The sequence below is a fragment of the Phaethon aethereus genome (genome assembly GCF_964289735.1).
Source record: "Phaethon aethereus genome assembly, chromosome: 2".
Lineage (NCBI taxonomy): Eukaryota > Metazoa > Chordata > Aves > Phaethontiformes > Phaethontidae > Phaethon > Phaethon aethereus.
Genome location: NC_138582.1, coordinates 128,372,340 through 128,396,636, shown reverse-complemented (window position 1 = coordinate 128,396,636; position 24,297 = coordinate 128,372,340). Strand labels below are relative to the sequence as shown.

The 24,297-nt window shown below is 40.8% G+C and overlaps 1 protein-coding gene across 1 annotated transcript in view; it reads right to left on the bottom strand.

Moving 5' to 3' along the window:
* The window catches only part of NGLY1 (N-glycanase 1), a gene marked incomplete at both ends in the record, with an annotated part of 29,097 nt that extends 5,586 nt beyond the window's left edge, over positions 1-23,511 (bottom strand). Inside the window, 10 exons of the mRNA XM_081996486.1 lie at positions 387-575; positions 1,517-1,681; positions 9,700-9,810; positions 9,992-10,137; positions 10,537-10,658; positions 11,305-11,527; positions 16,149-16,308; positions 19,332-19,574; positions 21,729-21,843; positions 23,384-23,511. Of these exons, the coding sequence (XP_081852612.1) occupies positions 387-575; positions 1,517-1,681; positions 9,700-9,810; positions 9,992-10,137; positions 10,537-10,658; positions 11,305-11,527; positions 16,149-16,308; positions 19,332-19,574; positions 21,729-21,843; positions 23,384-23,511 (1,602 nt within the window). The remainder of the gene's footprint in view (positions 1-386; positions 576-1,516; positions 1,682-9,699; positions 9,811-9,991; positions 10,138-10,536; positions 10,659-11,304; positions 11,528-16,148; positions 16,309-19,331; positions 19,575-21,728; positions 21,844-23,383) is intronic.
* Between the last annotated feature and the right edge of the window lie 786 nt (positions 23,512-24,297).

Below are 24,297 nucleotides of genomic sequence, written 5' to 3'. Positions count from 1 at the left end.
ACATTATAAAGCTATTCTCCAAAACAAACAAATAAAAAATCTGCTTTGAAGAGAAGTACTGCTTTTCAATAAAACAGTATTGTGCATTTGTCCAAAAGCATAAGGAAGCCTTTTTTTTTTTTTTTTTAATTTGGTGCTCTAGCAAGGATTTTACCTATTTGCAGAGAATTTGGTCATCCTTTCTGAAAGACAAGATAAATTTATTTACAATTTCTTCAATCATCTGGCAATCTTACCTAAAGTTTAACAGTAACATTTACTAACATCAGCTAAATTCTGTGGGCACCAAGAGAGGTTTTGATGCCAAACATTGGCAAGGGTTTTCTATTTTATTGGAGTTATACTTTTACAGTAGATTTTATGCTTTTAATAATTGTTATCCTTACCATTTTCCAATCTGTTTCAACCTTTCTCCAAATAGACTCTGCCTTCCAAACACCTGTTTCCCAGCCAGTTATTTTTTCATTATTATTGGAAATCCGTGTATAACTATCTTCTACTATATTGTAGATGAGGTGGAAGAGTTTCGATGTCTTCTCTTTTTCAGAGGGAATAAAAATTACTTCTTCTCTTTTCTGAAAAAGGCAAAAGATACAAGCACCTTCATTCCCCAATACATTTCAGTAAGATTATGATACTTTTAAACAGCATGCCATGGGTTCTCAATTCAGTCTTGCTGCCAACTAAAAAAAAATAATTTTAAGAAAGGTCATGGAAAAAAGCATTTCTGCAAAACAAAAGTTTTAAACCTGTTTCCTACAGTAGACCTGCACCTTTTCCAGAGGGGAGCACTAATTTTATTTTTAAAATTTTCACATAATTACTTTTTGAAGTAAATTATTAAAAAAATAACATAAATCTAGAAAATTTAAGTAAGAGAATAAAATTTAAGTAAGAGCCAGATTTGCATGCTGGCTCAAGCTAAATATGGCTATGGTTCTGGGAAAGTGTATTTTGGCATAAAATAATTAAAAATAAAATCTTGCTTTCAGAAATAGTCAAAAACATTGATTTTCATATCAACTGAGCTTATTATTAAAGAGATTGTTCCACTTACACAATCCTAATTGCTCCCACACTGTTGATTTAACGAAAATAGTTGGTCAAAACCTAATTTTAGGCTTTAACCAATAGTAACTCATACTACAGACAAACATTCTTTAAGATTTCCCCAACTGTTTTCAACTGCCTTAAACTTTCTAGTTCTATCACAATGTAACTAATTAAAAGGAAATAAAGTATTTTTTTTATTAACTTGTAAGAGCAAAACACACTTTCGATCAAGGATTCCCAAACATTTTTAGAATCAATAGAACAACATTAATCCTCAAAAATTACTTGTGGACCTCTACTGAATTCACATCAAACTTGCACCTAACGTTTCTGTAAGTCTCACTGTTTGAACTAAATCTGTTCATGAACTACCTACCATGAACTGCTGTTCCTCTGCAGACCATAATCATAGAACCTCTAATTAGCTACCTCTAAGATGGTCACCAGTGCAAGAGTTAAATACCTCTCGACCAACTTCACCTCTGGCTACTCGCCAAGCCATTGAACCTGATGTCCTTCCACCATATTCTCCAGGTTTAGGCGTTTTAGGAGAAATAAATTCAACAAGCTCCACAATTGTTCTTTCCAAGAGCTCTCTTTTTCTATTTTCTGACAAATATTGTTGTCTCTGAAAATACATTTAAGAAAAAAAGTTAAAAAATCAGAAAAAAGGTATTAGTAGTTCTGCTCTAGAGTGACACCAATAGCAAAAAGAATTGAAAAAACAGACTAATATTTATAGTCTAGGCTGACTGTTAGAAATGCTAATCTTATACCACACATGCAAATATAAATCAGTCATAACTGCATGGTTATTCAACAGTGGTGCTTTTTCTGTGCACTTGCATGTATTAACTATTTAGATTTCTTTTAAAGTGATGTTTGCACTATGTTTTAATACATTTGCTTGGATGATAAAACACTTGCATAACATATTTTATAGCTATTCATATGTATTCTGTACTATAGCTGTTCTTGATATTATTTGGGGAAAAGAAAAAGCAAGCGTAACTATTGGGTCAAACTTCTCTAAGGTGGAGTGATTTGGTTGACAACAGTTTTGTTTTTGTGATTAAGCCCAAACAGAAGATTCATTTGGTCTCTGAAAGAGTTATTTCACAGTGACTGATTCTGTCATAAACAAAATTGAGAAAAACTATCACCTATGCTTCCAGGTAAACTAGTGGAAAAGAAAAAGAATTATATGCCACATAGAATCATAGAAACATACAATTGTTTAGGTTGGAAAAGACCTTTAAGATCATCAAGTCCAACCGTTAACATAACGCTGCCAAGTCCACCACTAAACAATGTCCCTAAGCACCACATCTACACATCTTTTAAATACCTCCAGGAACGGTGACTCCACCACTTCCCTGGGCAGCCCGTTCCAATGCTTGACAACCCCTTTGGTGAAAAAATTTTTCCTAATATCCAATCTAAACCTCCCCTGGCGCAACTTGAGGTTGTTTCCTCTTGTCCTATCACTTGTTACTTGGGAGGAGAGACCAACACCCATCTCAGTGCAACCTCCTTTCAGGTAGTTGTAGAGAGCAATGAGGTCTCCCCTCAGCCTCCTTTTCTCCAGGCTAAACCACCCCAGTTCCCTCAGCTGCTCATCATAAGACACAAGTCTTACGACCCTGCTCTAGATGCTTCACCAGCTTCATTGTCCTTCTTTGAACACACTCCAGCATCTCAATGTCTCTCCTGTAGTGAGGAGCCCAAAACTAGAACACAGGATTTGAGGTGCGGCCTCACCAGTGCTGAGTACAGGGAGACAATCATCTCCCTAGTCCTGCTGGCCGCACTATTTCTGATACGAGCCAGGATGCTGTTGGCCTTCTTGGCCACACTGCTGGATTATATTCAGATGGCTGTTGACCAACACCCTTATCCTTTTCAACCAGGCAGCTTTCCAGCCACTTTTACCCAAGCATGTAGCATTGCATGGGGTTGTTGTGATGCAAGTGCAGGACGCAGCACTTGGCCTTGTCAAACCTCATACAGCTGGCCTTAGCCCATCGATCTAGCCTGTCCAGTTCCCTCTCTAGAGCCTTTCCACCTTCAAGCAGATCAACACTCATGCCCAACTTGGTATCTACAAACTTACTGAGGGTGTACTCAATCATCTCATCCAGATCATTGATAAGATATTAAACAGAATTGGCCCCAGTACTGAGCTCTGGGGAACACCACTTGTGACCAGCCACCAACTGGATTTAACTCCATTTACCACAACTCTCTGGGCCTAGCCATCCAGCCAGTTTTTTACCCAGAAGAGCACACCCACTCAAGCCATGAGCAGCCAGTTTCTCCAGGAGAATGCTGTGGGAAATGGTATCAAAGGCTTTACTAAAGTCCAGGTAGACAACATCCACAGCCTTTCCCTCATCCACTAAGCGGGTCACCTTGTCATAGAGGATCAGGTTGGTCAAGCAGGACCTGCCTTTCATAAAATCCATGCTGACTGGGCCTGATCACCTGGTTGTCATATACATGCTGCGTGATGGCACTCAAGATGATCTGTTCTATAACCTTCCCCAGCACTGAGGTCGTCTGACAGGCCTGTAATTCCCTGGATCCTCCTTCTGGCCCTTCTTGCAGATATGCATCACATTTGCTAACCTCCAGTCAACTAGGACTTCCCCAGTTAGCCAGGACTGTTGATAAATGATGGAAAATGCCTTGGTGAGCACTTCTGCCAGCTTCCTCAGTATCCTTGGGTGGATTCCATCCAGGCCCATAGACTTGTTTGTGTCTAAGTGGTTTAGCAGATTGCCAACCATTTCCCCTTGGATAATGGGGACTTCATTCTGCTCCCCACCCCTGTATTCCAGCTCAAGGGGCTGGGAACCCTGAAAACAACTGGTCTTACTATTAAAGACTGGGGCAAAGGCAGCATTAAGTACCTCAGACTTTTCCTCATCCTTTGTCACTATGTTTCCTCCCCGCATCCAGTAAAGGATGGAGATTCTCCTTACGCCTCCTTTTGTTGCTAATGTATCTATAGAAACATGTTTTATCGTCTTTTACAGCAGTAGCCAGATTAAGTTCTAGTTGGGCATTAGACCTTCTCACTTTCTCCCTGCATAACCTCATGACATCCTTGTCATCCTTCTGTGTTAACCTGCACCTTCTTCCAAAGGTCATAAACTCTTTTTCTTCCTGAGTTCCAATAAAAGCTCTCTGTTCAGCCAGGCCAGTCTTCTTCCCCACCAGCTCATCTTTCGGCACATGGGGACAGCCTGCTCCTTTAAGTTCTCCGTCTTGAGAATATCCAGCCTTCCTGCACTCCTTCTTTGCCCTTCAGGACTGCCTCCCAAGGGACTCTGTCAACCAGGCTCCTAAACACGCCGAAGTCTGCCCTCCAGAAGTCCAAGGTAAGGGTTTTGCTCACACGCTTCCTTACTTCTCCAAGAATTGAAAACTCTTGTCATTTTGTGATCACTATGCCCAAGACAGCCTCCAGATGTCATATCACCCACAAGTCCTTCTCTGTTCACAAAAAACAGGTCCAGCGGGGAGCCTTCCCTAGTTGGCTCACTCACCAGCTGTGTCAGGAAGTTCTCTTCCACACACCCCAGGAACGTCCTAGACTGTTTCCTCTCTGCTGTATTGTATTTCCAGCAGACATCTGTTGATGTCTTCTAAGTTGAAGTCCCCCATGAGAACAAGCGCTAGCAATTGTGAGACTTCTCCCAGCTGCTTATAGAATATTTCATCTGTCTCTTTTCCCTGGTTGGGTGGTCTACAACAGACTCCCACTGTGATATCTGCCTTGTTGGCCTTCCCTGTGATTCTTATCCATAAGCACTCAACCCTATCGTCACCAGCATTAAGCTCTAGACAATCAAAACACTCCCTAACATACAGGGCTACCCCACTGCCTCTCCTTCCTTGCCTATCCCTTCTGAAGAGCTTACAGCTTTCTTTGTCCACATAAATAAAACTATGGGCATTTTTTTGATACACAATTTACAAAAAATTCATTGAGAAGCTGGCGTTTTGTCTCCATGATTTTCCCATCAAATATATAGAGCTGATACGTGAAGTCTTTTTCCTTAACTGTGGATACACCCGCACAGGGTTGGAAAAATAAGTTCAACATTGAGTATGCAAATGATTACACATAATCTTTTTTAATATTTTGGTGATTGCCCGAGGCATGCACACTCAGCCCACTAGGACCTGAAACTTCAGGCCAATAAGTATTCCAATTATCCCAAAAAGAGTCCTGACCCCACAAAATTTTGCTATTAGGGATCAGAAGAGAGGCATTTGAAGGGTTTTTGTTCCAGACAACAATGTGAAACTGGATAAAGGAAAGCAGATACAGAGAAATTATGAGAAACAGCTCCAGCTGAACAAATTCCAGCTGAATAAATACCAGTTCTAGCACAGCAAGGGGGAAATACACCTCTGCTTGTGTTGATGGATGACAAGCAGTGACTGCAGCAGTTCCTTGTGAAACACCAGGCCTTCCTGAGTCTAACAGTTGCTTATACTTTGGATATCCATATGCAGTACTACAGAACTCACTCCAACTCAGAGGAAGTTTGGTATGGCTTACCCTAAGTTATCAATACCAATCTACAATTTTCTTTGAGACCCTTTGATGTAGGGAAACCCAGTGTCAGGTGTTATCACCACTGAAATCAGTGATGCCACACTGAGAATTGGTTGCCCTTGCTCTGCAGCTGTCATAACAGTATCTGGAAAAAAAACCAAAACCTGCTTAAGAACAGTGCTTCAACACAACAGTGCTTCTGTTTCAGAAGACAGGCCTTTTATGCACAATACAAGAAATGAGTAAGTTCCTCAACTGTAAAGAGTACAAGTACACTAATTCTTGTCATCTCCCCACACCTCCAGTAGACTCTTGCATATAAATACTAGCAGCCTGTAAGACATGCGTAATGCTCAGAGTCTGCAGAGATCAACACTGCCTGTGCTGGAAAACATGTAACAACATTTCCTATGAATGACATTGTCATCAATACCACCCATGTACTGAAGCAGATTCCAAGAACTCCATTATCAACTGTCATGGCTCAAACTTCCTGCTTTTGTTTTTTCTTAAGGTATTACCCTCTACATACATGCTCACCTTTCTTTGGCCAACAGAGCGAATAGGAAGGAAGAGGCGTTATGAACTGAAGTTTTAATATCAGTTCTGCATCATATGTGAGTTATGCTGTTGAATCTTCCCGAAGAACTGTGCTTTGGGAGATGGATAACCTGTGATTTAAGTGGATCTACTGCTGGGTAAGCAACAGATAATTTGAGGGTAGAAATTGAATTTCAGACCTTTAAACAAGGAATACTGGTTCATCTCACATCAATCATCATGACATGGTCACAACTCAACCTAAATTACTAGTTTTCATTTTAAGACCTGACCTGGCTGTAGCTATAATCATTCACAATCACTACCAAAAAATGGGGCCTGGAGCAAATAAAAAAATAATTTGTTTCCCTGCCCACCCTCCAACTGCCAATGAAAGCAGTGAAAGTTCAGGGTCCTCTCCTCACTTTCTATAGAAGCAACATATAATGGACTGGAATAGAGCAGTGCCTATACAAAGCAGGGTAAAGAAAAGCTTTGTAGTCAGTGTGATACGGTACTACAGAATGACATCAGATGGTTGGCAATCCACAGGCTACACACCCATTTGGGAATGCCTGACCCAAATAAAACACACACAGTATTTCTGAGAAGTAAAATAGTGTCCTAAACAGATTAAATTATCCTTGCCTCTTCCATTTAACAGCAACAGTCACTCGACAACCTTTGAACTGTTGTGTTATCTCCATTTGGCCACTAAACAGACAGATATGCAGAGAAATAATGACTAGAGTCATTGCTCATATGCAGGAAAGCACAATAATGGTATCTTAGATTCCATTTTCACTAACATTGCAGTATAAGTGATAATGTATACTGCATACTGTGCTTCTCTTTAATTGTAACTTGGAAGAACTGAGCTTGAAAGATGCAGCGTTGGAGCTCTGCATCAAAAGACACCAGGATTATAATCCCTCCTAGTGGGGAACAAGTCTCTAGGACACGATGGGAAAAGGGAAAGTTAGCAGAGGCCTTTGACTACATCAGTTATCTGCTGAAAAGGTTGCAGCAAAGGAAACGGTATACGGTGAAATGGAGACTTGTGACTGAGCAGTGGAATGGAAACCTGCTATAAAATGTCTTTATAGTTCTAGGGGTGAGCTGCCTTACCCCTCTATTGATCGCAGAAGCTGTTGAGCTGTTGAGTATCACAGAATCAAGATCATCAACTCCAACCGTTAACCCAACACCACCATGCCCACTAAACCATGTCCTGAAATGCCACATCCACACAATTTTTGAACACTTCCAGTGATGGTGACTCCACCACCTCCCTGGGCAGCCTGTTCCAATGCTTGACCACTCTCTTGGTGAAGAAATTTTTGCTAATATCTAATCTAAACCTCCCCTGGTGCAACTTGAGGCCATTTCCTTTTATTGACATTTTATGACATGGAGATCCTAAGACAGCAACTTTTTAATGGCCCCCTGACTCCCACTGCATTTTTGCCTTAGTATGCACTTTAGGAAAGGCCTTTTGACTAGGACAAATGTAAGAAAGAAAAATTGTTCTTTTAGCAATCTGATGGCAAACTGCCTCTAAGTTCCTGAAATCCAATTCCAACCACAACAGACAAAAGAAAAAAAAGGAGTAAGAGCAGTTACTTACAGGGATTAAATTTGTTATCAATTTAATAAATTAATCAAACATTCTAAACAGCTACTGAGCAAATGAAGTATGTGTAGGAGGAGGGGAGCATGAGTATCATTCAGCTTGTAGAAAACAAGAGTTAAGTTGTTCCTCAAACAAGGTACCATCAAAAAGACTGACAAAAGTGTTCTAATAGAATCACAAGACAGCTTCAATAATACTGGAAAGCAGTAGGGAAAGTATGCAGCAAAGAGAAGATTTTCCTCATGTAGAGAAAGGAAGATAGAAGAAACAGAAGAGTGTCTTGGAAGTGCATTTATTGCCTTCTGCCTTACACTTGTTTTTTAATTGTCCATTCCTTCTGTTAGAAAAGTGCTCATGTCAGCTCATGAGCTGCACAGTCCTGAAAAGTATGTGGAAAAAATAAGAGACAGGCCAATAGGCCAATGTGCAGCACCATCTGTTGGAGATGGCAACGCAGTTCTTTACTGGAGTTCTCTAGTAAGTTCTCATGCTGTAAGCGAAACAGAGCATGATCCTATGTTGACATCATTGAGGTGAGAAGGAGGTCAGGCAAGCCAGCCCGTGAGTCAGTTGCTTATACTTTCCTGATTCCATCAATCGTGTCAGAATATTTTTTCAATTTACTAGCACCTCATTTCCAAGGTTATCTCTCCCTATGGACAACTGGTGGAGAAGACTCTGGTGACTGGTTTCTATTGCCAGTAGATCAGAAGAAGGGCACCTCAAGATCAGTTTTGCAGCCAGCAAGGGATCAATGCTCAGAGAGGACACCATTAAATTCCAACAAACCTGCACAAAGCACATGTATTCTTCAACTTGAATTTCTGATGCTTTACTTCCTTTTATTTTGCTACTCTGTGGTCAGCCTTCTCAGTGCTCCACAATGCTATGTGACTTTTATTTTTCATTACTGATAAAAGATTTGAGGCCAGGGCTTGAAATCATGAGTCCAGCTCAATTCTTCACACTCTTTGTGTGTGGCTATAACCACAGCAGACCTCTAAAAAGGCATAAACTGTTTATTAAGCCATCAGCTGTATACTGTCACAGGAATTAAAGTTTCTATGCACAGGAATTAGCCCTGGAAGGAAGAGGGGACAAAAATGGAACCTTACAGGTGGTTCAAGGCTTTGTGGTATTCTAGTATATCGAGTCAAGAAAAGTTCATCCTGTCCCAAGCAGGGAGTAGAAAAAGCTTAGCAGAGAGGTGCTGAATGCACTGGGGTTCTGTGACCAGGACATGGAAATGCAAAGGGCTCCATGTGTTTTGGGGACATTAGCCACAAAGTATATGTGGCTCTGAGCCAAAGCTCTACTGATGGAGAGTTCGAGAAGCTTTACTTCTTGAAAGTTTTGGAAACAGCCTGTGAATCATTCCTCCTGCTTCCTAGAGCTTGTAAAAAGTCATGGAAAACAAATTAGGCTTACATTTCTTGTAACTATAAATACTATTGTTTTCAAGTTTAGCATTATTGGAATGTGGAAAATGCTCAGCTGCCCTCAAGTAGCCCACATAGTTAAAAAGCAGCTGTAGTGTACCCCCAACATCCGCTGATGTGCAGGTCTACTCCAAAGCCATCAAGAAAAAAATAATCCAATACACACGGTATATATTTTTTTATATACACACACACTGTATATACACAGACATTTGACTATGTAAGAGATAATATGATAATCCTTTTACATATCATTCTTTATCTTTTTTCACCTACATTCAGCACTGTGACTGATTCTTAAGTATTCAGTGTAAAGTGACATTACAGTTAGCAGCATTTTACATTCCATGGTGCATGGACATTCCTGTCAGGTTACGAAATTAATTCCTTTGTTCAAGGACTTCACATTCTGGAAAGACACTTATGTTTCACTTAAAGAAATCCATTTAAGAAAAGCTACATACCGTTCTATTTAGCGCATTAATTGTTTCACGTAGTGTAGCTTCACTGAGTGCTGTCCTTCTAGAGAGTACTTCTTCATGCTTACAGCTGTATCTCCAGGTGACATCAACAACCTCAAGCACAAGTTGAAGAAGAAAATAAAGCAACCAAAAATTTCCATGCATCTTGCTTCATTTAAAGAGGCTAGCTAACCAAAGTATGTTTTTCTATAATAATTCTGGAAATCACACTAAGATGGAATACATCACACACCTCAGGGCGAGTCTGGTTTTTATTCAACATCGTTATTCTTACCTCATCTTTGGAGAATGCAATTATGTAGGAGAGCTTCTTGCCCCACCCAGTTTCATAGAGGAGAGGTTTATCACAGACATTTTCACAGGGATCACAGTGAAGCCATCTTTTCTGAGATGAAGAATATACTTCAGTCCACACATGATCTATATAACAAAGGCCAAGAATAAACAATTAATTATAAGGATAGATCCTCTCCTAATATTGTAACTTTTCCTGATTTATTAAATGAAGGAACACGTGAAAGAACGTGGTTTTTCTTCATCTACATTCAAAAAGGTTACCAGAGCTTTCTCTTTCTCTCTTAGGGTGTTCCCTTAGATTCAACTAAAGACTGTATCATTCTGAAGTCAGTCATGTAACCTTACTTGCCGAACTCTATTTCATCTCATCAGGCAAGACAGAAAATTGAATTTTCATTGTCTTTGTTAGCTGAACTGCATAACTTTATATGCGGCCTGATGGCTAATATAATCTCAGAACCATAAAATATATGACCTCATTTTGCACAGGTTTATATTAACAATATTCTAGAATACTGATACCTGTACAGTCCCACACATATCTAGCTTCAAATCCTACAGCTCTGCAACACAGTGTGAAACAGTTAGCCCACTCGCCACAGCGTCCACATCTGGTTTCCAGAAGTTTTTCAGGATTATTATACCTATAGGAGAAAAACAAAACAAAACCAGAAGAACTGAAAATACATTTCACCTTTCAAAATCTTTATGTCATGACTGTCCTTGTGATTATTTGAACATATTTCAGTGCCATTCAGTCCACAGAAGATAACCGAACAAAAAAAGTGTGAGCAGAACTCTTACGTTCATTTTGACTCACATGACTCTGTCACATGTTTATAGAAGCACTGAAACGAATCTGTTTTTTTCAGTTTTCAAAATTGACTTAGATTTCATCTTAAAATATGAGTTTTATAGGCTGGTCCTTTTGATAGTTAGTAAAAGATGTGCATTACACTTTGTGACCTCCCACAGCCTAGCTACATACTATGCCACTACTAATGCATTTTATTTAGAAGTTGTACTTTATCAAATTAACAGTAAAAAAAAAAAAAGAAAAATCAGACGAGTATTCAGAACAAGACCACATAAAACAAAGCAATACATTGTTTTTAAAAATCTCTAATCTTATAAAGCAATTGCTGGTTCATCAACCATCCTATCATGTTGCTTAAAACGGCTTCCCCAATCTTCCAACTAACCACTTATCACTTGTTCACAAAAAGCACAAATGCAAAGCTGTTTCTTGAAAGACAAGAAAAAAGACAAAACAAATCCTTTTATGCTCACCTTGGGAATCTATTACAGAACTGACACTGGTTGCAGTAATGATTTTCCACTCGACTGACGTTCCACCTTAGATCATCATCAGTAGGCAACAGGTAGTCACTTTTAGGCTCTGTCTGCCCACCACACTTGCTGCAAGGAAGATTATTTACCCAATGAAAAAAGTCATTCTTAAACCAGTCCAAGAGCTCCAACAACAAGAAGTCCTCTTCATTCACATGTGCACCTGTAAAATTTACAGAACACACAGTTAGGTCAAACAGAAAAATAATGTAGTTGAACTTTCCAGTATCTACATAAATTACTATCTCTGGGCCTTTATTATATGTTAGAAGTCTCATTATAAAAAAGAAAGACAGAAGCACAGACAGAAAAAGAAAATCTAAATTCTCAAGTCTGAATAATGACAAACTGTATATCTAAAGAAAAAAACCTGCACTCCTGAACACCACAGTTAAGAGTGAGAATAAGGAATCTCTCAGAAAAACAAGTTAGATATATAGTGAAGCCTGGTGAAGTTCCTCATGTCCCTTATATTCTTCCAGGTCTTCAGAAGAGAAAGTGTTAATTCTTTGTCTGCTCCTAAATATTCTTTTCCTATTCTTAGCTATTAAACTAAGAATAACACTTGCTTTGGTTTCATAATCCCAAAGAACCAGACACTGGCAGCAGTCTAGACAACCAGGTGTAATATGAAAAGAATTTCTACAAACACAGCTTAATTACTGTAGAACATGTACATATACCATGTGAACAAAGTTGAGTTTGTTTATAATTCTAGCAAATGAACACTTTTGTCAGCTTGCCCAAGCTAGATACAGGATGTCTTTATTTTTCCACACCAGCCAGTTCTACTACACTAGGCCACCAGACTCTTCCGGCCCATTTCCCTGTGTTCACAACAGGTGTTAGAATCTACTCGCACACTGTCACTATTCCTCCACCTGGAAATAACCCCACTTTACTGAACTAACAAATATAAAAATCCAGTCTTCCAATAGTGATCCATCCCTTCTAAGTCCTTAGAGTCTTTAAATGTATATTCTGCTCCAATGCCCAGAGAGATACTCTTCCTTCTCAAATTCATAAACATTCAAATAAGTTCTCCTATTAACTCCACCATCTAGGCCACACTGCAATCATAGATATTAATATCTGGTTATTTTATGTACTACAGTTTGCTTGTAGTCACAATGTAGACTGGTCTGACTAATGAATATGAAGATACAAAAATAATTTACGAAAATGCTGTTTAAAGGAAGTTGCACCAAATTTGTGCACTAGCTCCTTTTTCAGGATGGCAAATAAAGACTAGGTAAGATGTGTGTTTTACTTATTTAAGCTCAATTCACATCTTCCTCTGAAGCTGAAGTAGTCTTCGGTACAAAAGACTCTGGAGAGGCCCTAACTCTATTAAACGCCAAGACCATGAAGTGCATTGAGAAGAGATCATCTGTTAATCAAAGCAAGAAAACCTGCCTTTTAATTGTAGTAAAATTTCCATTTTTATTTAGTATATATGAAAAACATTTGTACTGAAACACTAAGGCAAGGTGTTACTGCTTACAAAATAGATATGCTTGTATATTCAAACTTTCTGCTAAAAGCTGAATGAGAAGATTTTGAGCAAGCCATATTCTCCTTTTCTGGATATCAATATACAAACCAGAACCCATCTATGAAAATATGACTGATATCATATGAATATTTTTCTCTTAGTTTGTAAAATAAACCCTTCATGAAAACACTGCATGGAAAGAATGATGAATGTGATTTATTTGAACAGAAAACAGTTGGCTGTGCCATGCAGCTATTTTTGACTGCAAAAACCATCTTTCTAATGGAAAGTGGTTAAGGGGAAGAGTAAAAAAGAAAATCTGTACTTCTGATCAGATGACCATAATCTTCCTAGCGCAGTCTTTATGAGCCTATTTTGCATTGTAAGGGAAGTCCTAAGAACAAGTGTCCCCTAGCACTAAGCAGTTATTCCCACAAGTGGCAGTCTCAATACAGCAGTACAGATAAACCAAAGAAGCTGAAAGGGCCAATTACCCATACATGTCATATACAATCCATTCCCAAAGGAATTTTTAAAGGGCTTCACAGAAACATGCTTTCAAACTGCCACAATCCAAAGCAGCAGAGTTCTATCCCTTCCCTGTTATTTGTATCAAATTAAGGTCTGGAAGCCATTTTGACTAGATCAGCTTGATGGCTTGGGAAGACACACCTGGAAACACCACCCTCCTCCTTCCTTCCCCTTTTTAAATAATGCGCACAGCTGAATTAGAGTCTAACAGGTATGGTTGTCTTATTTTTCCTTTTAAAGGAATTTAAATTTATTTATTTAAAATATTTATTTATTACTGCTAAGTCTCTTTTCCCCATTGCATTGTCCTACACTGCTGAATGAGAACGCTTTGTACTTGTTTATGTGGTTTCCTACTTCCCAGTATAGCTTTATAAAAAAGAGAGACATTACTAAGAAAATTTATTGTCGAAAAGTTCCCTAATGCCAAAGGCACAATTACATATTAGTGTATGGCTGTATGAGACATCAAAAAGTCATTTATAAAAATAATGAGAAGGGCTTATTTTTGCTTTGCAAATCAACAGCATTCCCATCAAGTTAGCAGAACTGCTTCAAAGACAGTCTTCTATCAAAGATTCACAATGAAAATTATTTTTTAGTTTAAATAGGGTCTTGGAAGCATTTTAAAAAATATATTTATCTCATACAAGTAAAATTTCACTATATTGCTGAAACAAATCCAAAACTGTCACTTGAAAATAGAAATATGTGATTTTTAACTGACAAAGACTTTGTACATTCAAAAAAACTCTGCATTTATGAAGAAAATATAAATTTTAGCCACTGATGCCACAAATATTTATGCGTATATTTCACTTCTAGCTCCAAGAGGATGGCACATGAACAACCCTATTCTTTTAAGCATTAGCAAGAATGGTGATTTCCCAGGAACTACAGGCCTGTCAGCCTGACCTCCGTACCCAGGAAGATCATGGAGCGGTTCATCTTGAGAGTGCTCACAGGGCATGTGAAGGACAGCCAAGGGATCAGGCCCAGCCAGCATGGGTTCATGAAAGGCAGGTCCTGCTTGACCAACCTGATTTCCTTCTATGACCAGGTGACCCACCTAGTGGATGAGGGAAAGGCTGTGGATGTTGTCTACCTGGACTATAGTAAAGCCTTTGACAGCGTCTGCCACAGCATTCTCCTGGAGAAGCTGGTGGCTCGTGGCTTAGACAGGTTTACTCTTCGCTGGGTAAAGAACTGGCTGGATGGCTGAGCCCAGAGAGTTGTGGTGAATGGCGTTAAACCCAGCTGGCGGCCGGTCACAAGCGGTGTTCCCCAGGGCTCGGTTCTGGGGCTGGTCTTGTTCAATATCTTTATAGATGACCTGGATGAGGGGATTGAGTGCTCCCTCAGCAAGTTTGCAGATGACACCAAGTTGGGTGGAAGTATTGATCTGTTGGAGGGTAGGAGGGCTCTGCAGAGGGATCTGGACAGGCTGGATCAATGGGCAGAGGTCAACTGTATGAGGTTTAATAAGGCCAAGTGCCGGGTCCTGCACTTCGGTCACAACCCCATGCAACACTACAGGCTTGGGGAGGAGTGGCTGGAGAGCTGCCTGGTGGAAAGGGACTTGGGGGTGCTGGCTGACAGCTGGCTGAACATGAGCCAGCAATGTGCCCAGGTGGCCAAGAAGGCCAACAGCGTCCTGGCCTGTATCAGAAATAGTGTGGCCAGCAGGAGTAGAGAAGTGATCGTGCCCCTGTACTCGGCACTGGTGAGGCCACACCTTGAATCCTGTGTTCAGTTTTGGGCCCCTCACTACAAGACAGATGTTGAGGTGCTTGAGCGTGTCCAAAGAAGGGCAACAAAGCTGGTGAGGGGTCTGGAGAACAAGTCTTATGAGGAGCAGCTGAGGGAACTGGGGTTGTTCAGTCTGGAGAAGAGACCTTATTCTCTCTACAGCTACCTGAAAGGGGGTTGTGGCGACATGGGTGTTGGTCTCTTCTCCCAAGTAACTAGTGATAGGACAAGAGGAAATGGCCTCAAGTTGCGCCAGGGGAGGTTTAAATTGGATATTAGGAAAAATTTCTTCACCAAAAGAGTGGTCAAGCATTGCAACAGGCTGCCCAGGGAGGTGGTGGAGTCACCATCTCTGGAATTATTCAAAAAACACGTGGACATGGCGCTTCGTGACATGGTTTAGGAGGCATGGTGGCATTGGGTTAATGGTTGGACTTGATGATCTTGAAGGTCCCTTCCAACCTTAGTGATTCTGTGATTCTTTGTAGAAGCTTGTGTCTTGGAAAGCTGTCATGCAAAATCTCATCAATAATATCACTTTAAAAAGAGAAGCAGCATTTTGAAATTTTACTCTAAATTTGGAATTGTAATATGTTTGGGAAAACTGCACTCTGACAATTTCTAAACAATGACTACTCAAACAAGAAGCTCCCCTCTTCTTGTTGTAGCTATTTCATTCTAGATGCAAGGAATATAAGAATACATGCTCACCCCATTTGTTTCCCTAGCATTGTTTACTACTAATTCAGAAATTAAGAGTTCAAAATTTCTATGTGAAAGCAGTAAAGGATGCATGACAACAATGAAATAAAAAAAAAGTAACGGAAGTGAGGAGAGATAAGAGTAGAAAATTTGAAAATTAGGCAGGAGGTAATTCTAATTTAGAGACAGCATTTGGAACCCGCAGACATATGACCAAATCCACACACCTGAAGCATGGTACATATATGCATCATCCAGATGAAAGAATACTTCTAGTTTCATATACATTGTAACTTGGTAGCATTACCTTTGTCCACTCTGGTAGCTTGTGCTAGCTTCTTCTGAGCCTTCCCTTTCAATTGCTGGAGTGGAATTAAAGCTAGTGCTTTCTGCTGAATAGAAGGATTCTCATAAATCAATACAAGATGCTCAAATTTTGTTTGAAGTGTTTTCAAGATATTTGCAGCCTGCAAAAGGATTTTCAGTTACAAGATGATTTATGAACTTCCACATTAAACCAAAACCACCAAGCTCTCCCATTTCATTCTGTCAGCCACAATTTTATATTCATAGTTACATTATATATTTCTTAAGTGAAATGTTGATTTGTAAAGATATCAATAAAAATTGTAGACCTCATCACCCAAACTGCAAAGCCTGCCTTGTCATCTCTGAGCATTCTGAATGGTGTCCTGAGTGAAAAGTGTATTGATTCAGGGAGAAAAGTGTTTTTAAAGACATCTCTGATGGCAAAGTTTTTTACTTATTCCCCCCTCCATTTCTTTTGGACACCTTTTACCCGAAATCCACAAAACAACCTGTAATTAATTCAATTTCCTAGACACTGCTGCACCAGTTCACAGAACTCCATTACTGATGAATGCTGCTCTACTATTTCTTATTCATGAATGCTGCTTGTCCATTTCTACTTCCTTCTCTCACAGATCAACTCTCATACAGATTTGAATAGATAGCCCCGTGACCAAATACCGAACAGTGTATTTCACTAGAAATCAAATATAAGAACTAGGCTTCTTCAGTCAGTTATCCTAAGTGTCACTCAGTGGCAACTACATGTTGCAGCCAATAAGGTACATTCATATCTACTAAAATAAATAGCTAAAGTTAATAATAGTGGAGTTAGTAGCCGAGCAAACTATTTACTCCCATTTAAACGAGGCAACACAGAAAACTAACTGTGATTTAAAAGTTAAAAATCTGGGATATTTTTGGGGGAAGCCTGTGGCACTGCTAAATTACCTTTTCTCTACTTCATGTTTCAGTCTTTAGCCTTGTTAACTACCATCTTTGTTTCATCAAAACCCCCACATTTTCTTGAGATGCTAGCAGCAAATGCAACATAATGCACAGGTTTGAGAACTGTTCAGAAGGTAAATTCTTTCAAAGGAGTATTTAAATTAGGAGTGATTATTTTGATGCTGGACAGTACTACAGGATGAGTCCTTACTTTTCATAACTGCTGAAACAGAACAGAACTTCTCCAAGTCTCAAGAACGCCTTACAATAAGAAATGCAGAAGAGACACAGATGAGGCAAAACAACGATGAGTTAGGTCCTTAGAACCGTGTCATTTAGGAATATTCCTGTGGTGTCTTACTTTTCCCTGAGCTTACCAGGACTCCCATGAGTCACAGCTGTAATGCATAGGCAAGAAATAAAAATGCTTGCATTATATAAACAACTCTAAATGTCTCTGACATCTGACAGCAGTGCATACAATAGTAATACAACTATAAGTCTGCCGTATACTCACTAAAAAACAAAACACCTACTGCTGTGCATGCAAAATGGCCAAGTCATAGCCAGACGGTATTTTATGGACTTCCTTCCAATCAAACCAGATGACAGACTAAATTCAATGGCTCAGAGAGCTATCAGTATAATTCCCTGAAGAGGTCAGCTGAAATACAGCATTCTAAGAGTGCCAAGACTGCATTAGCCATGTCTCTAAATTGTAACAAGTTTGGTCCCAACACCCATGTTGAATCTCAAGAAACACAGAAGAACAATAGCTGCAGAGAAATAGATCCACAACTCTGATGAGGAGGTAGAGTCAGGGCAGAATAACTACAAATGAGAAGGATTAAGCTCAGAATACATTGTGTCAACTTGAAATCTGCAACATTTTTCTCATTGCAAGATCAACACAACTTTTAAAGCTTTAAAGCTTCCAGTACTATCCAGTACTGCAGCAAGTCATTCTGAAGGTTTAATCACTTCCAACCACCACTGCAGAAGTGGCTGAAACAGTAAAAACCAAGAAGCAGACCAAAAAAAAAAAATCCAAAAAACCAAAACCCCAAACAAATTCAAATAAACCCAGTCCGTGTATTTTAAAGGCAACTACTAGCATGCTAACATAATTACATTAAATGGTTCAATATTCAAGTGCCTACAACAAAGGACATTATAGGTAATGATGGGTCACTTAGTGCTCTCTCTCCCCAAAAACTATCACTTCAATCTATGCTTTGCCATTTCTCTCCCACTGATCTTGGGTAGGTACTGGGAAGAGACAGTATGTCATAGTTCAGCATCCAACAATGTGCTGATAATATCATTTAAAAGACACAAACTCTGTGTAAGGAGGTATGAGAAGCGAGTTTTTGGAAGGGTTCATCTTATACCAACTTTAAGACCAAAGTGACACTGGTTCTAGGGGTAAAAACTCTTTAGAAAGTTAAACCAAAGCATCCTTCAAACCTTCTACCAAAAAGGCATAACTTCATTTTTCAAAGTTCTCTGAGGTATTAAGAGTCTTCCCCCATCAGGCCAGGTCACATCAGATGAAAAGACTCTGCCTCTCTGTCTTTACAGAGAACTTCATCTCAACCTCTTGGACAAGGGAAACGGCCTAAATAACTATAGATTTGTCCTTGCGTGGCTAAATTCCTGTCTCTTTACAACAGTCGCACGTGAAAAAAAGGCCTCACAGGCTACACATACAGGTCATAATGCATGAACTGAGATGCCAACAATTATAAACATGATGGTTGTGCTCCTTTTCTTTTCCTGGCTCTCAAATACCAAACACAGTATACAGCCTTAGTCTTAGCTTCCCCCTCTGCCCTTTGGTCCCCTACCTTGTTGTTCCTTTCCAATAGAAATCAGCTTTTTTTTCCACAACACCCTGATCAAAAAAATATTTATGGATATTTTGAGCAAAATCTCTTGCTAATATTCTATTTATGGCATGTTTCATATTGAAGTCGCATGGAGACCAAAGAAAACACTCAAAAATTTCAGAAACCATTGGAAAAAGAAAAAATTCCTCTAGTTCAGCCTCCTGCTCAAAGCAGGGTTAGCTATGAGGTCAGACCAAGTTGCTCTGGGCTTTATTCAGTCAGGTCTTGAAAACGCCCACATTTGGAGACTACACAGCCTCTCTGAGCAACGTGTCACAACAGTTAACTCTTCAATCTTTATATTCAAGATTAGTGTGCCTACAAAGTTTTCAGGTTATAATTACCGTTTCAAGAGATTGCACAAGTGATGTTTCTGGTTCCTGACGGGCCGGGGCAAGAACAGAATCAGCAGGTCTTGAAGGCTGGTGTGCAACTGTCTGAGTGCTGGCCACAGCTTCAGAGGATCCTGATCTGTGGATTTGATTTGACTCATTCAGTCTGCTACTCCTCTCTCCAGCAATTAAGTCTCTGATTTTACGTAGCTGTTCAATTGAAGCTTCCTTAGGGAAAACCAGGTGAGTTTCTCCCTGAAATTTAGACAAATTCATTCAACAGTTAATGCAGGTCTAAGTGAGTCAGCAGTTTGTATCTATTGCTAACAGCTATATCATATACTGGAAGTTAGCATGCTAAGGCTTGGCAGGATTCAGCCTTAAGATTAGGTCCCTTATAGCAAAAGTTAAGGGATCAAGAACCTACAGCCAGTCTAGAGAAAAAGGGCTCAAAATAACATGCTTTTGTTAGTAACTTATTTTGCAGAGCCACACATGGACAATGCAATTATGGTTTGGCAGAGAAAGCAGCAACAACAGAAATGAACAACAAATACTCAGTTCTCCCAGTACAGCAGTAAAACACTAGGGCAACACAGGAGGCTAGCCAACATTGAGGGAAGAAGCCCCTAGAGTGGCATCTGCTGGGAATTCTCTACTATACTGATAGCTTTTAGTTTTTATATAGGAAATATTATTCTTATTGATACCTGTACCCAGCTTGATTTCTGGGCTCCTATTTTTGATTCTAACATGGTAGCATAACAAAAGATTAATAACTATGACAGAAGTGAGTATCACTGTACTTAACATGAAGAAATAGGTTACGAAAAACATGAATACCCTGTAGCATTCATACTTTTAAGAGTTTCAGTTTCTGCCATTGCAGCACTCCTATTTATTAACCTGAGTAATTTGTTTATCTACAGTCACCTTAGGTCATCTATCATTGCAGATGCAGTGCTTCACTTTAACACTTATAATCATTACAAAACTAAATGGAATTTATCAATCCAGCAGAAGAGCCCTCACTTTTTAATTTAAAAAGTTGGCTTACCAAGCAGAGACAAAAGAAGGAACAATTTTAGTTATCGCAGTTGAAGAGAAGTTTGTGAGCTCCAGCCTCAATTGACACAATAACCATAAGACTGAGCCAACAGGCAGGCTCTTAAAGATCCGACAGAAGTGGGAGCAGCACTTTATAACATGTTTAAAATTACTGTGTTATTACTGCTTGAGTGCTTCACTGGCTACACTGACCACCTCCTGGCTAAAACACATCATTAAAAGTCATCTCCTGAGTGCCAGCATGAGAATAAACCCGCAGAACGTTTCTCCCTCTGCAGTCACCATTTCTTTCAGCATACTTTCTTTTTATTAAATTAGGACAACTACACTAATTAACTTTACCCAAAGAGAAAGCAGAGAGATCTCATGACAGCTGGACCTAAATAATGGTAATGTATGTACCCATATGGAAGAGTGGCATCAAATAGACAAATTAAAGCAAAGCTAGAGCAAGAGCTTTGTACCGTTAAACAAGAGTTGGGTTTTCACTCCAGCTCTCCTGTAGTTGCAACGCCTGCTTCTAGCTTAACAAGCTTTGGCAGTTTAAGTTCTACCAAGATAGGGACCATTTCAGGACACAAAGCAATCTTCAAAACACATCTTTTTGACTACAACAGAATCAAGATTCACTCAAGACTATTTTAGGATACAGCTTTGTTAACTGTTTTAAATGGCTAAAAGTCCCACCTTCCCACTACAATAGTCTGTTGCTCTCCACTGCTATCACGATAACACTAGTACTTCTGCAGCTGCACTGTTAATTGGCTGCAAAATATTTTTTTTTTGTTTGGGAGGTTAATTTTTAATCAGATCAGCTTCCCTTATCTAACTCACTATAGGACCACACAAGCCCTACTGATAGTAGGAACAAGCAGCAGAAGAGCAGGACCTTCCCCCCCGCTTCAAATGATGGTTTCAATGCACAGATTTATTATATGGAAACTACTGTGTGATGATGCATTCTGATGTCCACCTAACAGTGAGCTGCCACCAAGAGAAAGGGTTTCCACTCCGTTTCCCGCCATTTCCTTTGTGCTAGCAGGGATACATACCTGGCCATTAAGCACGCTGGTAGTACGCCTGAACAGCAGAAAACAAATCTTATCATCACAGATCAGCTTAGCTCTAGCTCCACTAGATTTCTGAAGTAGCCTCATCTACATTTTCTGTTGGTTAATTGCAGATATTTGCACACATATTGAAAGTGAAGGATTGAAAGAAAATTAAGAAAATAGCAACCGGCTTAAAAACTAGTGCCTTGCAGCTGGGAAAGGAGAAAAAAAAAATCCAATTTTAAATTTTAGTGTGTAAACTGATGAAGACATCAGAAATTGTACTCACCTCTTGAAACCCCATCTCAAATAAACATTCAACGGCTCCTCTGACAGGTAACAGCCTCGTGGAAAATGCTGGATTTCCAATCCGAATTAATCTATATTTTTCTTCATAAGGATACCTGAAGAAATGGAAAGTTTTAATCATGTTTGCAAATTACGTAAACACTTAAAAGCTGGGTAACTATACTAAGAAGCATTAGTCATTCATAAGAAATTTTTAAAAAGTTGAGTTTCATTCACACTGTGTAGGCAGAATGTGAAACCTATCTAAAACTTTGACTTAATTCATGTCCTTCTGCATTTAACTTTGAGAGTTACAAAACTGGTTCTAAATTTTCGTTTGCAACTTAAGTTCATAAATATGTGTTTTGTAGTCCTAGCCAGCAGGGCTTAGTCTGCAGTGATATTTATAGACAATGTCATGCCCTCCCATAGCATTCTAACTGAACTCAGCTCGATGCTGGATGTTTTTAGGACCACTACAGAAACCATGCTAAATTTCCTGGTACATGGGTTAAACTGTGGTCTCTTTGCCACTTGAAGGGCTACCTCTGAGTTCCCCTGTCCTCTTTCAACTCTTCTAAGCCTTCTTTTCTTGCTCTTTCTTTAAAAGGAGTCAGCCAGGACCCACTGCTCTATGTCACACAGCACAGTTTTTGCAAGTGGTTGACAAACCAGATATAGACAGGGAGAGGCATCAAGGTCAATCATACATGTTGGTATGTATATATACTCTACATCGCAAAAATTCAACTATAATTACCTCTTGATACCAGTCTTACTGAGTCAGAAGCCAAAGGCAACGCAAAAATCAAGTAACTATTTTAGCATTACTCGTTATGCATCCGCTAACTTTTAGGTGCTTACATGCTTGCAGAATCAGGGTGAAAGCAGGCTTTTTGTGTTCAACACAAAATCAAGCCCTCAAAACAAACCAACCAGCAATAAGGAAAGAAATAAAAATCCAAGGCACTACACACACTTACATGAAAAGTAATGTTTTTAAATGATGACAAAAAGCAGCAAGATGTTTTTGAACTTCAATATTACTTAACAAAATTGAATCACATGGCTCATCTTTGAGATGGTCTGCCTGCACGCCCAGAAATTGAGTATTTTATGACAAACTGCTTCTCAAGCTGCATTGGCAACCCGACAGGAATTGCTAAGTGCAGACACGGACTCCGTTTTCTTAAAGACGCGCAAGGCGAAGCGCTTCACTTGCCACGCCGCTGCGGTGCCCGCAGGTCGCTTCGGCACCCACGCACAGCCGAGATCGGCGAGTCACGGCCGCGAACCGGGCGCTGGCCGTACGGGGGGGCAGCCGAGGCCCTCGGACCCCGACCCCAGCGCCAGGGGCGGGTGAGGGGCACCCATCGGCGTTGCCCTCGAGGCTGCTTTCGGGACGCGCCGGCGAAACGCCCCGCCAGCCGCTCCCCGCGAGAGGGGCGGGCGCAGCGCGGACGCCACGGCGGCTGAAGCGGCAGGCTCCTCACAGCCGCCGCGCAGGGGCGAGCGGCGGCCGGGGCGGCCCGTCACCCCGCGGCAACACCCGCCGCCCAGCCCCTGGCCCCGCGAACCAAGCCTGGGCCGGCCGCGACGGGGCGGCGATCCCAGGGGACGCGACTGCCAGGACACCTCCCGCCGTGCCCCGCTCACCGGAGAATGTTGTCCGCGTAGGTGAGGAGCAACCGCGAGGCCTCCAGGAAGATCTCCCGCCCGTTCTGGCAAAGCTCGCTCACGGCGGGAGAGCCCGTCGAGGAAGAGAGGCCCACGGCGGCCGCCATCGCACCGCCCGGGAACGCGGCCCCCGCCCAGCCAGGCGGCGCCTCCAGCCCCCGGTGCCGCGCCAGGAGCGCGCCGCAGCACGCATGCGCAGCCGGAGCGGTGAGGTCGCTGCCTTCAGAGCCCGCTCCCGCGGCCGGAGGGGCCTTAGCGGCCGAGAGCGGGGAACGCGGCCTGGCCCGGCTACGCTGCGCCGCCCGACGTCGGTTACGGCGCGGGGGCTGCCAAACTCCTTTATCGTGACGACTTTGACGACGTTGCAGCCACGTTATCCTGACCCGCTTGTGCGGCTGGGCCTCCTGCTCACGGGGTGTTTATGTAATTTTAAGTGCAGAAATCCCCTTTTACACCAGCCATGTTTGCTTGCACGCTCTGCTGGTGCCACGCTTTCAGCCTCACCTAGGTGACCAGGATGGGAACGCTACTGTAGCTACTCGCCCCTGCCTTGACGCCTTGTCCAGCCCTACTCGAAACCTGCCCAAATGAAAAAACACCCTAGTTTCTGTCTCTGCTTTTTCTAGACACCTGGTTTGTGCTATTAATGAAAGAACTGTCATGAAAAATCTTGGACAAAAAGGTCTGTGGGGCTTTGCTTTCTTAAGAATGCAAGGTTAAAAATGTTCCAAGTAAAAGAGTTCTTTAAAATTCAAGCTGGCTTGTGATTATTAATTGACATTATGCTGTAGCTCTACTGCCTGCTTCTGGCAGGTCATTCTGCTCAGCTTCTATATTTTTTTAAGAAGATCGTACCTATCCCTAGAAAAGCTGAGACTTAAGGTGGTTAACTT